This window comes from Pimephales promelas, chromosome 20, assembly GCF_988280905.1.
Source record: "Pimephales promelas chromosome 20, fPimPro1.hap1.1, whole genome shotgun sequence".
In the NCBI taxonomy this organism is placed as follows: domain Eukaryota; kingdom Metazoa; phylum Chordata; class Actinopteri; order Cypriniformes; family Leuciscidae; genus Pimephales; species Pimephales promelas.
Genome location: NC_142788.1, coordinates 27026538 through 27042211, shown reverse-complemented (window position 1 = coordinate 27042211; position 15674 = coordinate 27026538). Strand labels below are relative to the sequence as shown.

General features: G+C 38.4%; 2 protein-coding genes across 5 annotated transcripts; both read left to right on the top strand.

Annotated features, from left to right (window-relative positions):
• Positions 1–109: 109 nt before the first annotated feature.
• Positions 110–5785, top strand: LOC120463598 (torsin-1A). The gene is made up of 5 exons (XM_039652835.2): positions 110–509; positions 3187–3452; positions 3789–3964; positions 4113–4246; positions 5379–5785. The coding sequence occupies exons 1-5, from the start codon at positions 365–367 to the stop codon at positions 5627–5629; spliced, it is 972 nt and encodes a 323-aa protein (XP_039508769.2). The 5' UTR covers positions 110–364; the 3' UTR covers positions 5630–5785.
• A 1414-nt stretch (positions 5786–7199) lies between these two features.
• dnajc16 (DnaJ heat shock protein family (Hsp40) member C16) lies at positions 7200–15591 on the top strand. 4 transcript variants are annotated; one of them, XM_039652840.2, is made up of 14 exons: positions 7200–7378; positions 7471–7537; positions 7614–7932; positions 8390–8574; positions 8653–8757; positions 8844–9002; positions 9266–9396; positions 9476–9653; positions 11061–11243; positions 11402–11478; positions 11642–11722; positions 11806–11895; positions 12417–12587; positions 14427–15591. In XM_039652840.2, exons 1-14 carry the CDS (start codon positions 7200–7202, stop codon positions 14836–14838), a joined length of 2337 nt encoding a protein of 778 aa, XP_039508774.2. In that variant the 3' UTR covers positions 14839–15591. The 4 variants fall into 4 exon arrangements, with proteins under 4 accessions (XP_039508774.2, XP_039508772.2, XP_039508773.2 ...); XM_039652838.2 differs by having other exon boundaries at positions 12414–12587; XM_039652839.2 differs by having other exon boundaries at positions 11058–11243.
• The last annotated feature ends 83 nt before the right edge of the window (positions 15592–15674 follow it).

Below are 15674 nucleotides of genomic sequence, written 5' to 3'. Positions count from 1 at the left end.
GTAATAAATGTAAATATAGCCTAGAGCTCATAAAGTGAAATAGGCCTATCATTATCATCATCAATAAGAAGCACGTGAATTTTTGTGGTGGCCATGGTTACAGCGAGTCGATGTCAACATACTAAAACTGGAAAAACAAGAAAAGCGCGTTTACTTCCTCATAGTCTGTAAATTAGATATGTGTGCCACTGCAGTGTGTAGCTAGTATGCAAAAGGCTGGAAAGGTTCAAAATGAAATAAATGTTCGCTGAAGGCGTGCAATTTAGGCTACGTCTCTTAACCCGTCAGTTCTCCCTCCGAGTTATTTTGCAAAAACGAAACCGTAAACCTAGACTGAAAGAGATCTGGATGATTCGCTTTCACAATGAAAGAGCGCCTTTTGTTAGTTTTATTACTGGTGACTAATATTACATTATCTTCAGGTTTTCTGGATGTGTTCGCGGCTGCTGCATCTTATGTCGTTTACACATTTTTTGAACGGGACGGTTTGCTGCCTTTTGACCCTAAAGGTGAGTAAACCTGCAAAATAATAATGTAGGCTATAACGTATTATTTGACAATAACGTTGGTTCAAACAGTGTCAAATATTTCCTTTGTTGAATGTGTCGGATAACTTCCATTCCCTAAATGACAAAAACGTTGCGTTGTAGGGCTAATTTGTTTGTAGTAGCCTAGCTAAAGTTATTTTCCTATATAATTTGTATGTCGTGTTTAAGCGCACTTGTTTATTCCCAAACTGTGGTTTTGACGTTGGTAACATTCCCACGTCAACGTTCAACTTGGTGCCACAACGCTGTCAAATAGTTTTTACCACACTCCTTGAAGTGTTTAGCTACCAATAAAATAGCATTAATGAAAGAAAGGGAAAGGGATAGAAATTAAATGACCCCTCATTATGTTTAATTCCCTTTCTGACTGAATTACAACAATATATTAATATTAATTGTATTATATTATATAATGTAACTATTTTTATACCATTTTAGAAGTTATAAGATATAAATTGTCATGTGGTAAAAGTCAAAGAAAACCTCAGAAAAAAAAGAAGTAAATTTGGTTCCCTGAAAAAAATGGGAACAATGAGTAGGCTATTGCATAGGCTACAGTATATGGGGAAAATTCCTCTTTCTCTGATTATTGAAGCCTTTTATTCAATAACTCAGTGCTACTGCACAGCTATAGTGCCGTGATGTGCGCTTATTGGCGGAGTAGTGGGAAGGGAACTCCATGAATCTATGTCGATGCAGCATATCTGTGCGAACCAATCGGGGCGCATCCTGCCAAGCGCAGAACCTGTCAGAAGGGACGAGGCATCTGACCATATGAGCAGTTGGTCTCGCCATTAGGTTAATTTGACTGAAGCGGCGAACACCATAGCACAGTCGTCTACGCAATACTCGTTCCCATTATCTCAGGGAGGTTGTGGCAATAGGGCTAAGAGAGGGCATAGTTAAGCCAAGCCAGAAAGGGGTTCGGACTATGGTCGGAGCCTCCAGAGAGATAATAGTTTGTTAAGCTCACTCAGAGGTCAACTCCAACTAGACAGAGAGGATTCGTGCCTGCAGTGGAGGGACTTCCGAGTTGTAAAATGTGGCGAAGGTGAATTGCGAGGACAAGCCAACCGCCTCACAGATGTCACCAATATGCCAATAGATAGCTACAACACTGCACCACACCCACGGAGACGCCATGCCAGATGGGCGTCAAGTGTAAGCCAATACTACAATCTATCTCTATCTCTACAGGAACTTATGTGCATTTTTAGCACACAAAGATTGAAATTAACTTGCATTTATCAAACCGACAACTTAAGTGTAGCTCTTACAAAAATTGTAGCCTATTTTTTAGGCTAGAAAAGATTAAAACTGTCTTTTAAATAAGTCAAAATACATGAAACATAATTGCTTATAATTAGCCTATAGCAATAGCAAAGGCCATAATCATAAAGTGAAACATAAGGTCAACCTCAACACAAAAACAGTATCGACAGAGTTCTTATCGAAACTTAAAGTGCCACTGTAGCTATATATTTAAAAATAACATGAAATCCAAAATGTCCCCACACACCAGACTTATACGACACTGGCACATCCTCCAACTCACCCTTATCTCTCCCACTTGCCATTTCTACGCGTGACGTGACCAGCAGCACTCCACTTTTCCTGGCATGTACCGCCGCTGCACAGAGCAATCTATAATGACATCAAAGTACTTCGAGAGTGATTGGAAACCATACAGAGCCGTCGCTCTCGTGGTATTTTGATGTCATTCACCGATCGCTCTGTGCAGCACCGGTTCAAGTCGAACAAGCCTCATATGTCTGTTCACACATGTCTTATTTTGCGCGAAAAGGAAACATATGGGGACGAGGTTACATTGCGCATGCATCGAACCGTGAGACGCACACACGATCCGAACCGATACAAGCGAACCGCCCGGTACCTTGGCTTGAGGACAACCATGGAGTCATATGGCCCAAACTCAAGCCGACTATAGCAGCTCGAAGTGGGGCCGTTTGAGGGCCCTAAGGACCGTTGATAGGTTGTATGATAAGAGGACGAGGCGGGTTGAGCCTGCTTGCCCCTTTTATGAAGCGAACAACCAGGTTGTTTCTACCCAGCGACTAGAAACCTAGCCCATGGCTAGGTTTATCATGAGTCCCAGGCATTCCAAAGGGCTGAGGAGCACGGATCTGTATGAATGAAATTCTGCCTCTGACTGGGCTAAGACAAGCCAGTCGTCGAGGTATTTCAGGATGCGCATCCCCTTCTGTCTCAGAGGAAAAGCACTTGTTCCATCATGGAGATGAAATGGCCGAGCCTGGGTAGCTGCTGATCAGCAGAATGCAGGCGGGTTCTGCGCTTGGTTAGGTGGGATGCACCCTGATTGGCTTGCACAAATACACCGCATTGCCATAGGTTAATGCAGTTTCCACTGCTCAGCCAACAAGTGCGCGTGGAGTAGCACTACCTTAACTGTAGGCCTCAGTAATCGGAGAAAAGCGAGTTTTCCCCATAGCAGATGCAATAAGAGTAAACGTTTCGAAAGGGAACCTGCATGAGACACCTGCCATCCCATGTGATTAATTTCATCGTATGCTACTTTCTTTTGAAATGTTTTTTTTTTTTTTTACAAAAAAAAAACAAACAAACAATCTTTGACTTGACATTTCTCCACATCTTTCAGGTTTGGAGAAAGATTTAAGAGACTCTCTCTTTGGGCAGCACATCGTGTCTGATGTTGTACTAAAAGCTGTAACATCATTTATGACTGACAGCAAACCAAACAAACCGCTGGTTCTGTCTTTCCACGGGACTGCAGGAGTTGGGAAAAATCATGTTGCTAAAATCATCGCAAGAAACATTTATGAAAAAGGGGAAAACAGCAAACATGTTCACATTTATATATCTGAGCATCATTTCCCACACAAAGAAATGTCAGACTTGTACAGCGTAAGTAAATAAATGGTAGTCCTTTTAGTCTAGGTCTAAGACTCTAGCAATTGCATTTACAACAAATGATTGCTTCTTTATGTTCAGGCTCTGTTTATCTTTAAGATGTAAGATGGCCCACAAGACTCTCAGACTCGCAGTTGCCCAGATATTTTCATTTTATACAATTAAACAGACACCATTTTTTGCCCATTATTTAGTACTACACTGAAAATTTAGTAAATTGTATATTAAAAATAAGTAAAAATAATGTACATATTTGTAAAATGTTCATGGGAATATTGCATTTATCAGAAGTAATTTCTCTACTGGGATTTGCATTTTCTTCTTATTCAGGCACAGCTAAAGCAGTGGATTTCTGAGAGTGTATCAAGTTTCCCCCGCTCCATGTTCATATTTGATGAAATGGACAAGATGCAGCCAAAGCTGATCGACACCATGAAGCCCTTTCTGGACTACAATGCCCGTGTAGACGGAGTGTCATTCCACAATGCACTCTTCATTTTTCTTAGGTAAAGCTCTACAATCATTGGTTTGTTTTTCAAATTTTCACAAATGCAGTTGTAGCCAACATATTAACTATATAAAATTAAAACAAAGTGGTAGTTAAATAGCTCTACTCTCCCAAAACATTGACCTAACTAAGCTGTTTATTCTTAGTAATGCAGGTGGGAATGTGATTGCTGAAGTGGCTCTGGATTCCTGGAGAGAAGGCAAAGATCGGGAAGAGCTATGGATGAACAGCAAGGATATGGAGACTAAAATCTTTCGAAACATTTTTAATGACAAAAACAGTATGTATTAAAAGATAATTTAAGTATTCTGCAAAATATATATATTTCCAATGTATTTCAAATGAAGAAAATATTTGAAAAGTGAAAATAAAGTGACAGATAGGCTATTTAATACTGAGCCCGTTCTCATCCCAAGGCGTCATACGACGCTTTTGCCAAAGCGTAGACATCCAACGCACAAGGCCTTTAGCGTCAAATGAGAAGCAGATATATATGGGGCAGAAGGCGCGGTCTCGCCCTAACCACCCATACTTAAACCTACCATAACCGAAGCGTCTCATTTGTCGCTAAAGGGTGCCATGTGCGTTGGATGTCTACGCTTTGGCAAAAGCGTCGTATATGATGCCTTGGGATGAAAATGTGTCGCTGTCTACGCAGTGATCGGATAGTCTGGCAAATTGACGCTTGCAGTTCAAAAGTATATATGCGTAAATCCAAATACGTATAACTTTTTAAAATAAAATCTATATATAAATGTATAAACAATATATAACTGTGGCTCCCTTCCTGGTCCTTCAAGGACACCTTTACTAAACAGCAGGTTCAATATGGTTAGGGTTAAGGATGGGATGGGCTTCGGGACATGGACAAGTAAGGTTCCAATGAGGCAGTATCCATTTATGATTTTATTATAATCACAATGAATTAGGAATGCACCCATGCCAATGCTTTTTAGTAGGGTACAACGGGGATAAATATGTACCGGGGTAAAAAGCGCATTTGATTTTATTTTCCTCTAAATGTGGCACAAAAACTTGCACTTTCCAAAACATCACCTTTTCAAGATGCACGTGGAAATTTGGCTAATCCCTGACACAATTGTGGGCAACAGCGCAAAGTGGATTCTGTGCTAATTTGATTTAATATTTGATTTTTTTTTTTTAATGTAGATAAGTAGCAAATGAGAATTGGTAAAATTATTGAATATATTTTGAGACAAGGGTCTTGTTAATGATTTTCAGTGTTGTTCAAGCTAATTAAAGCAACAGTTTTTCAATAACAGAATATGGTAAAAGGTACAATACGACTTTTCCAATTGTTGACTTTCTTTGCTAGTGCCATATCCGAATGAGCAAGCTACAAAGTTTTATTGCATTTAGAGATCAAATAACTCCTTTCATTTTGTCTACAGGTGGATTTCAACACTCCAGTCTCATAGATCATCATCTGGTTGATCACTATATTCCTTTCCTACCTCTGGAGCTGAAGCATGTGCGTCAGTGCGTCGTGGCTGAGATGGTCCATCTGAACATGACTGAAGACTTTGATCTGGCAGATAAAGTGGCCAGAGAAATGCCCTTCTTCCCTGAAAAAGAGAAAATCTTTTCTGTTAAAGGCTGCAAGTCTGTGAGACAGAAGTTGGTCCTACAAATGGATGAATAGATGAAAGACTTTAGCTGTGCACTTCAATTAACTTTTAAACACAGTTGAACTGTAATGAAGTATGACCTTAAATCTGTGTTTAATTTAACTAATTAATATTTCTTGACGAGTGACATTGCTATTTGGAGTCTGGATTGTATTAAAATTTTAATCCTATGTGCAGTCTGTTTAGTGGGGTTTGAAAGAAACGTACCTTTGCATTTGATACCATCAGTGTGTTTTTGTAATGGCACTGTAATACCCCACGTTAAATGTATCTCTCTCTCTCTCTCTCTCTCTCTCTCTCTCTCTCTCTCTCTCTCTCTCTCTCTGTGTGTGTGTGTGTGTGTGTGTGTGTGAGAGAGAGAGAGAGAGAGAGAGAGAGAGAGAGAGAGAGAGAGAGAGAGAGAGAGAGAGAGAGAGGTGTATGTGCCGCTATGAATCTCTGCTAATATTAATGCGCATGTGTCATGGCTTATGAACGCGTCACTCAGATGGATGGATGAACTTCTCTTACCATTCGTAGTGGTATATTCATAATCCATTCATGTTTTAATAGTCTTCTCTCGTTTTGATGTCATATTCGTGACAAATGCATGAGCTAGCTAACAGGCTAGCTGGATAATGCACATTCGTCAGAGGTCGTTACTGCATGTGCTGCTTTATTATTGTCCGCGTTTAATTGGTTATTTTCTTCTACCCTTGATTTCGCTTTATGTTGCGTTTTTATGTAATGGTCTAAACCATAGAAAAGAAAGGTCTAAAGGCGACTATAGCATGTGTCACTGACATGACATCTATTAGAAACTTCTGTATATTGCATGACAGCTCAGTTGGCTATTTGAAATGGACACATTTTATTTTAATACGCTTGTTATTTTGTATGATATCTGGGATATGGCAGACAAAGGCAGTTCGACCATATCACAATGAAGACTGAAATGATTCTATCTATTACCCATCTATTCAGTTTTATATTAATATTATTTATACTAATAAAATAGTTAATAATATTGGGCTTTCCATTTATAGGCCTACCGGAAAATATACAATTGTATATTTTCCGGTAGGCCTATTTTAATTATAGTTTAGTAATTCTGATGCAATATTTCAATTATTTTTAAGTTTCTATTTGACATTTATTTATGTTTTTTTCAGTCAGTTGTCAATTGGGCAACATTTTAAATGTACGTTTTTCATAATATTTATATTTTACATTATTTTAGCTTTATTTCAAATGCCAAAAATGAGTTTTAGCAAACAATAACAATGAATGGATATATTTAATTCCTTAATTTATGTAGGCCTACATATTTATCTATATTTACCCTTCACATTTTTTTTCAAAATCACATAACTAAATATTTAATGTTTAGATGTTTATTTATCTATTTGCCCATCATTTGTTTTTGTTTATTAGAAATAATTTATTTGTGCAATTGTCTTGATTTTACATTTATTTATTTATTTGTTCATTATTTTTTTTTATAACCAAATACCTATTTACCTTATAATATTTCATACTTCAGCATTATCTCCATAATTACCTTCATAATTTCATTATTGTGATAGTCTCTGGGCAGCAGAACACATGGTCATGATGAAGATGGTGGTGGTACTGCTCTCTGTGATGATGGTCTTCTACGTGCTCCTGATGGACGCTGTGGTGGAAAGCACTGCAGAATTTGATCCATATAAAGTTCTTGGAGTCACCAGAAGCGCAAGCCAAGCAGAAATCAAGAAAGTATACAAACGCCTGGCCAAAGAATGGTGAGAGTGCTATTTTTTTCACTGTAGATTGTAATACTTATCCAGTAATTTAATATTGTCTAAAAATGGTACTCTTTCATTTCCACCATCAGGCATCCTGATAAAAACAAAAATCCTGAAGCAGAAGACATGTTCATCAAGATAACCAAGTCTTACGAGGTACTGCAGCTTATATAGACTCCGAACAGATTACATAATGTTGTAATGTTGATGTTAACTTCATGTTTCTCCATAGATCTTAACAAATGAGGAGAAGAGAGCCAGCTACAATCGCTATCGACAAACAGACAACACTCACCCGTATTACGGTTTCCACCACTTTCATGACAACTTCTACTTTGACGAGTCTTTCTTCCACTTTCCCTTTAACAATAAGGGTGGCCGGGACTTTGCTGACAGCAAGTACACGTTGCATTTCAACCAGTATGTCAATGAAGTTGTGCCTGACAGCTTCAAGAGGCCTTACTTGATCAAGATTACCTCAGACTGGTGCTTTAGCTGCATCCATATCGAGCCAGTCTGGAAAGAAACAGTGCAGGAATTGGAAACTCTGGGTGAGAGATTGTCGATTTTCTAGATATGCTTACATGTCATGACCCAGTAAGTGATATGACCTTACTAGAGTTAAAATGAGTTTAAAGGGATACTCCACTTTTTTGTTGGAAATAGGCTCATTTTACAACTCCCCCAGAGTTAAACAGTTGGGTTTTACCATTTTTGAATCCCTCCAGCCAATTTTCTGATATTTAGAAGAATATCAGTAACCAGACAGTTTCTGGTCTCATAGACTTCCATAGTATATTTTTTTTCCTACTATGGAAGTCAATGAGACCAGAAACTGTCTGGTTACTGATATTCTTCTAAATATCCGAAAATCGTCTAAATACATTTGAAAACTGTAAAACCCAACTGTATAACTCTGGGGGAGTTGTAAAATGAGCCCATTTCCAAAAAAAGTGGAGTATCCCTTTAAGTCGAGTTCCTTCAAGTACTTTTTTTTCTCATTTCTAGGGATTGGAATCGGTGTGGTCGATGTTGGTTACGAGCGGCGTTTATCAAATCACCTGGGCGCACATCAGACTCCATCAATTCTTGGTGTTGTCAATGGAAAAGTGTCTTTCTTTCATTACGCTGTTGTTAAGGGCCACCTGATGCAGTTCGTAGAGGATTTGCTGCCACAGAGACTAGTCGAAAAGGTTAGTGAACATCCTCATTCACTCCCAATATCTGCATCTTCTTGTGATCTTAAAAATCTCCTTCATGGATATCTATAGGTCACAGACAAGAACAACCAAGAGTTTCTGAAGAGCTGGCATGAGCTGAACAAGCCACACGTTCTCCTGTTCGACCAAGTGCCTTCGGTTCCTCTGCTTTATAAGGTAAAGTTGGTTAGTAACCAACTCAAGAATTGCCAATACTCCTTCCAGTACCCCAATGACTGATCATTACCATTACTTTTCAATAGCTAACAGCGTTTGCCTATAAGGATTACGTGCAGTTTGGATATGTGGATCAAGGTCTTTCTGAGACTGCTGACCTGCTCAGAAAATTCAATATTAACACTTACGCTCCAACCATGCTTGTCTTCAAAGAGGACGTGGAGAACCCTGCAGACATTATACAGGTAGAGCTGTTCCTTTAACTTCAGTAGGTCATATTGATTGAATGAAGTCTTTTAATGGCATAAATCAACACATTAGTTCAATACCCAAATTAGGTTAGGGCTTCAGCAACATCTTGCTTCCCTCTGATTGTAGATATTCTTAAAGGTTTGCATGCATGCTTTGTTCTAGGACCAACAAACGATGCCTTGCTTAGAAAATGGTGGTCACATGAGATGTTTGAGATGTTTACCTCTGACTTTCAATTGACTACCTTCTCCCTCAGGCTAAAGGGATGAAGAAGCAGATCATAGATGAGTTCATCTCCAACAACAGGTTCCTACTGGCCCCTCGTCTGGTAAACCAGAAGCTATTTGATGAGCTTTGCCCGGTTAAACAGTTCCATCGACGCAGGAAGTAAGATGGCTGTGTAAAAATCAGTAGTTAATCTGGTGCAACATGTCTTTTCCAAAGGTCTGCGATGTCTTTTCTACAGATATTGCGTTCTACTCATCACTGGTGAGGAAGAGTCCTTCGCCACAGGAAATGAAGCGTTCCTTTCACTAGCCTCCACTAACACTAATGATGTATTGCGGTTTGCTTACGTCTACCAGCGACGGCAGCAGCCTCTTTGTGATGTTCTTCTACAGAACAATGACGGCACACCACCACAGGTAGACCTTATCTTCTCCATGCAGTTTAAGGGGCTTTCGCACCGGAAGAACGTTTTCATAGTTCCATAGATATGTATATAAAGGCTAGATGTGTTACGGCGGAGTTTCCATCGTCATCACCGGCGGCCATCTTGTCACAGGCAAGCTGATGTAAGATGAGCGGTCAGCACGAACACAAATACTCCTATCTCGTTGAAATCTTGACGGATTTACAAACGGTTTGGTTTCTTACAAACGTTATTAACGTGGCTATAATTATCTGGATGATTATTTATTTATACACTTTTTATTCATAAGTATGCAGTGTCATAACTACATCTCTGACGTTTATAACAAACCAGACCATTTGAAAATCGGTAGAAAATTGAGCAAGTTATGGTCATTTAAATAGTACATGTACCATTAACACAATGTTACGAGTGAGCGAGCTGCCTGTGACAAGATGGCCGCCAGGTGCAGACATCGACCTCCATTGGTAAGCAGCGTGGACGACATATCTAGCCTTTATATAGATATCTATGGTTCCTATAACTATTGGAGGAAGTACCCGGTTTTTGGCAGGGACTGAGTTATAGGAACCACTTTTGGGGGAACTTAACTTCTATACTTCAGAGTAGAGTCTAACCCAGCTTATTCATATACCGTTTACTTTCTTTGTTTCACAGTTCTACCTAATAACATATTAGATAGGACTTTTAAACTGATCATAAACTAATGAAGAATGGTAGTGCTGTGTGCTCAGGCTCTGGCTAGCCTGTTCTCTTCGCCATCAAAATAAAAGTCTGCCGCGCCATCACAATTAAAGTCCCACACAACCACCACCTATGACAAAGCATTAATAAGCTTTATGGTGGCTACTAGTTCCTATACCTACCCTGTGCAAAAGCCCCTTTAGATTTGGTCGACCGATATGTTGTTTTTATGCTTAATGCATTAATGCTTAATGCATTCTCTTTTTTTAATCAACACTTGACTTGAATGAGTTTTTTTTTGTTTAAAAAAGCACCATTTTGAACAAAAAGCTGAGAAAATCGTGTTTTTTTTACATAGACCAAAACGTGCATAAGCAATGCTTTCATCGCTTGTTCCTGTTGATTTTTGCCTGTGTTTTGAGCCGTAGATTCAGTACTCTTTCAGATGTGTAATAGCGCCCCCTACCGTATAACAGGGGAAACACGGAAAGCTGGAAAATTCCGTCCACGGTGATAAAATAGTTCATTTTATAATCAAGTTCTGAACTATTTTACACTGAAATCTTTACATTTTTCATAGAAAGTTTTCATTTATATCATTGTTAATTAGAATTACCAATCGGTTAATTGGTTATTGGCCTGTTTTCCCATCAAAGTCATCGATTTTGGCAAAATCCACAATTGGCCACTGACCACAGAAGTCTGTGTTAAGCAGGTGGTGATTCTGGAGAGGCGTAATGAAGCTGGCAAGATCCTGTTTAAGCCATTGTTGGGAGGATGGAACGGCAGTAAGGAGGACAAACACAAGCTCCTGGAGGAACTCGAAAGACTTCAGAAGGACCCCTCCATCCTCAACTATGACGCCATTCTGCCAGAGCTCAACAATGAGTTTGCCACAGTGAGTCTCTCAGGGTTTGCTTTTCATGGAGCGTCTTTAATTGAGAAATTAGCACTGACCTATATACATGTTTTAGTAAAGATCCATGTCCAAATAGTGTTCAGAATTTGCTGTATCAATCAAGTGTTTTACAATAGTTGAACTTTATTTATTTTCAGATGTTTTTAATAAGATGGATTTACACGGCATATGACTACTTGTCTGAAATTATTGACGATCTTCTTCACAATAACTGGTAAGAGAATAAAAAACCATTTGACCTTTCGCTAAGCTCCTCCCCCTTTGGATAAACGTTATGAAATATCCCTTAGTAACAGATGCCAACTCATGCTAAGGTGGGGTCTTTCAGTAATATTGGTATATTTAATTGTAATATTGTAATTTTCTTTCTTTTGCAGGCGTGAGATGATGCCCCTTATGTCTTTGTTATTCTCTGCACTTTTTATTTTATTTGGCACAGTCGTTATTCAAGCTTTTAGGTGAGATTTATTGCTTTCCTAACTTTGATGTGTCTGTAGACGGAAAATGGATTGTCATTCAACATCGCTGTTTTCATTTTCAGTGACTCAAGTGAGGAAAAACAGCCCAAAGCTAAATCAAATGAGAATGCTAAGACAGAGAACGGTTCACCAAACACCTCCAACACATCCAGGTTCTCTCATATATCATGTTTGATTAAATATTTACACAGAACTTAATCTATTTTAATAATGCAAAATTTCGAAGCATCATATCATTTATTGGGTGACATTGAAGATTTTATTCTCGATATTGTTAAATTTTGGATATTTAATTATGAAAACTAATAATAAACTTATTTTTTACATTTAGATTATTATTATTATATAATTTATTAATAATATGTATATGATTATAAGTGTACATTGTAATCTTTAGCAGATTTGAAAATTAATATCCATTTCATGCTGTACTTTAACAAAAAAAAATTCTATTGTTAAAGAAATATACAATTTTAATATCAGCCAATACAACAATATAGCATTTAAAACAATTGATTTTTTAATTTTGTAGTCATTACAGTTTGCCTGAATAAATTAAAAACTTTTTGCATACTATCGAATTTTAACTTAACTCATCTACTTATAGGCCATGAATTTTTATATAGACGCTTTCGCACTTTATTTTATTTTTCACTTTACTTTTTTCCAGCAGTCGTCCACCAAAGAAGAACTTCGTGGAGGTGACCGAGTTAACCGACATCACATACACCAGTAACCTGGTGAAGTTGAGGCCGGGTCACATTAATGTAGTTCTGGTACTTACTGATGCCACGAAGAACATCCTGCTCAGCAAATTTGCCAAGGAGGTTTATTCATTCACAGGGTGAGCCCTCATTGCATGCCATACTTCTGCAGTTACATTGTCTAAAAAAAGAACCACTTATGCTATGGTTACCACACCTCAAAATATTGTTCAGATGGTGTATTTCAAGACATTTGTCAGGTTTTTATCCTTAAAACGATGTGTGTTTAGGACTAATTTCTTCTCCTACGCCTCCGGTACTAATTCCAAAACGTCCTAAGAGCTAGTAATGGAGGCTTGAGCCATTGATAGCAGAGACTAATGCAGTTATTAGAGAGAGAGAGAGAGATTAAAGCACTATTCGCACGGGATTAGTATTACCTGGGGACCACGTGTGAATTTGAAATTACCCACCCACATCTGAATTTCGTGTGGCGCATTCGCACGGGATAAGCGAAGCCTGTGATTTTACTCGAATTTACTGACTTATCTCCCGGATATGATATCATTAGGCTATAGCTTTGAAATGTCTTGTCGTTATTATGTCTAGCTGTATATAATAGACAGAAGAATTGTCCTTAGTACCGTATCCTGCTAAACATGTCATTCATCTCCATCTAATCGTTCTTTTTGTTTTTGCTCTTCTGATGGTATAGCTTTCTCGTTCTGCAAATCGTATAGTTGTACTACCGATATGACCCCGCACCCAAAATAATATCAAAACACTCCAAATTAGCCTCTATTCTCCGCGAAAGATGGATAAAAAGGCGCAGATGAAACAAAAACCTTGAAAAAAAATGATATACGATCCGGCCAAATTACAGAGATGTCGATTCGCACGGGACTAATATTATCACAGGACCTCGGTGTTCGGCGAAATATAGTAGGTAATTTGCGGGGAAATTTTTACTTTACAAATTACAGACATGGCCGATTCGCACTGGATTAAGATCACAGACAATCTCCGCAATTATTACAAATTACTACAGGTCACCAGATAATACTAATCCCGTGCAAATAGAGCTTAAGTGAATGTAAATTACCTGAGTCTGCGTCTCTCAACAGTGTTTGGCAGCTGCGTCTCTACTAATATCAAAACTAAGTTTATCTGCTTCAAGAACAGTGCTGTAATTATGTCCTCTCTAGTGAGAAATGTCAAATAGCTTTTAAATAACTAAGCTATTTTACTGATCAAATCTTGATGAAACTGACAACATGTTTCTGTGCGAGTGTGTGTGTGAGAGTATGTGCTTTCCTTTCAATTTATGGAAATAAACGGAAATAATGTTTTTATCCTATTGTTTACTATATTTATTTGCTCAATAAGCCAACAGAAGGAGGTGTTTACAAGCCGGGCCAAAATCTAGCTTATGTCGATTGGTTTATTCTTAAACCGTTTATGACCGTACGGCGATAAAGGAAAACGGTTTAATGCATTTACATGACCACTAGGGCTGAAACGATGAGTCGACATTGTCGACAACGTCGACAATAAAAAAATTGTGGACAAATATCTTTGTTGTCGAGTAGTCGTTTGATCTCACTTGACCTAATTTTTGGGGGGCGTGCAATATCGCGATTTGACCACTACGGCGCTGTGGCGCTAGAGTGTAATGCAGCCCTTCACAAATGCTATTGCCTGTTTAGTTGGCTCAAACTTCATTAAAACAACTATTTCAAAAGCTGAACTGATTTTCTTTGTTTATATTATAGTAAGAATATATATAACTCAATGTTTTAACTAATTGAAAAAAATGCAGAATAATCGTTCCAAACTTACCAATTAGCCGGCAAAATAATCGACGATTAATCGTTCTAATAATCGTCAGATTAATCGATTACGTGTGTTGTCGGATTGTTAAAACATAATCGGTTTAAGAACGTACATTTAAACGCTCTCAATATTCCATTTCCTCGCAGGAGTTTGACGCTACACTTCTCCTTCCTGAATGTGGATAAACACGGTGAATGGATGACTGCTGTGTTGGAGTACGCTCAGGACGCCGTGCAGATCGACACGGACGAGGACGAGGTGTCCGGCCGCAAAGCAGATTACACCGGGTACGTTCTAGCCCTCAACGGCCATAAGAAATACCTGTGTCTTTTCAAGCCAGTCTACACAGGTGAAGACTTGGATAGCAAGCCGGAAGAGGAAGGAGGAGGAGGATCCCGATCCAGGAAGGGCATCACACGCTCCAGATCCACAACTCTTCAGATCCACCACAAACTGGATCGACTCGGGCTCTGGATGGAGCGACTGATGGAAGGGACTCTGCCCCGGTACTACGTCCCAGCCTGGCCCGGTCTGGATAAGATCACTGTCAATAAATAAAGCTAGCATGCTTTTGCTAGAGCTAATAACCCAGCTGCACCAAAGGCCTCAGCGAAACCAGACTCGACGCTGCTCAGAGCGCAGATGATCGTGAGACGATTATACCTAAGAGTTTGCAGAAGTTACTTAAGTTTAGCAGTGTGGAGGAACGGAAAATGTACGAAGTACTTGAATCGACACGGATCGCTGCTCTAATGGAGGGCTCTACAGTCAGTTTGGGTCTTCTGTATTTATTTCAAAGGTTGTTGGTTGAGAGCCAAAATACTGATACAGCTATCCTAGCTTTCAATTTTTGACATTTCATTTCCACAACATTGCGACATGCTGCTAGTTTAAAATAGCTAACAAAAAGTAGCATAACAACAAACATGAACACTGTAGACTTTTTTAGTCATAACTATGTTTACTCATGAAAATGCTGTGAATTTTTATGTTTTACAATTTTAAGAGACACTTTCCCTTTTAATTTAACCCCTTTAATCAAGAAAGTACGTTTTTGCTTACAATAAGATTTTATACATTAGCTTTAGTTAATGCAATAAATTAAATAACAAACAAACAATACTTTTACAGCATTTATTGATCATGGATAATGTACATTTTTACAGCACATATATGAAACGTTTTATAGTGATTCATTATTATTAATCGCCTAATGCATCAACTGAGTAACGAATTGCATTAACTGATGTTAACCTTAAACTATGTAAAAAATTACTTGCAGAAATGACCAAAAATTAATTTTAGGCCAAACTTTGGCTACTTTGAGACTTTCTATTTGTTAGAATTCAAATTGGCCACTTAGACATTCAACAAATTAAGTACTATAGCTTTAT

What these genes read in the sequence shown, in the direction of transcription:
- LOC120463598 (XM_039652835.2), top strand. Translation starts at nt 365, where the DNA reads ATGAAAGAGCGCCTTTTGTTAGTTTTATTACTGGTGACTAATATTACA. An exon ending in GCTGCCTTTTGACCCTAAAG is followed by an intron (nt 510 to 3,186) that starts GTGAGTAAACCT and finishes CACATCTTTCAG; the next exon opens with GTTTGGAGAAAGATTTAAGA. An exon ending in AAATGTCAGACTTGTACAGC is followed by an intron (nt 3,453 to 3,788) that starts GTAAGTAAATAA and finishes CTTCTTATTCAG; the next exon opens with GCACAGCTAAAGCAGTGGAT.
- dnajc16 (XM_039652837.2), top strand. Translation starts at nt 7,200, where the DNA reads ATGGTCATGATGAAGATGGTGGTGGTACTGCTCTCTGTGATGATGGTC. An exon ending in AGATAACCAAGTCTTACGAG is followed by an intron (nt 7,538 to 7,613) that starts GTACTGCAGCTT and finishes GTTTCTCCATAG; the next exon opens with ATCTTAACAAATGAGGAGAA. An exon ending in ATGACGGCACACCACCACAG is followed by an intron (nt 9,654 to 11,057) that starts GTAGACCTTATC and finishes GTCTGTGTTAAG; the next exon opens with CAGGTGGTGATTCTGGAGAG.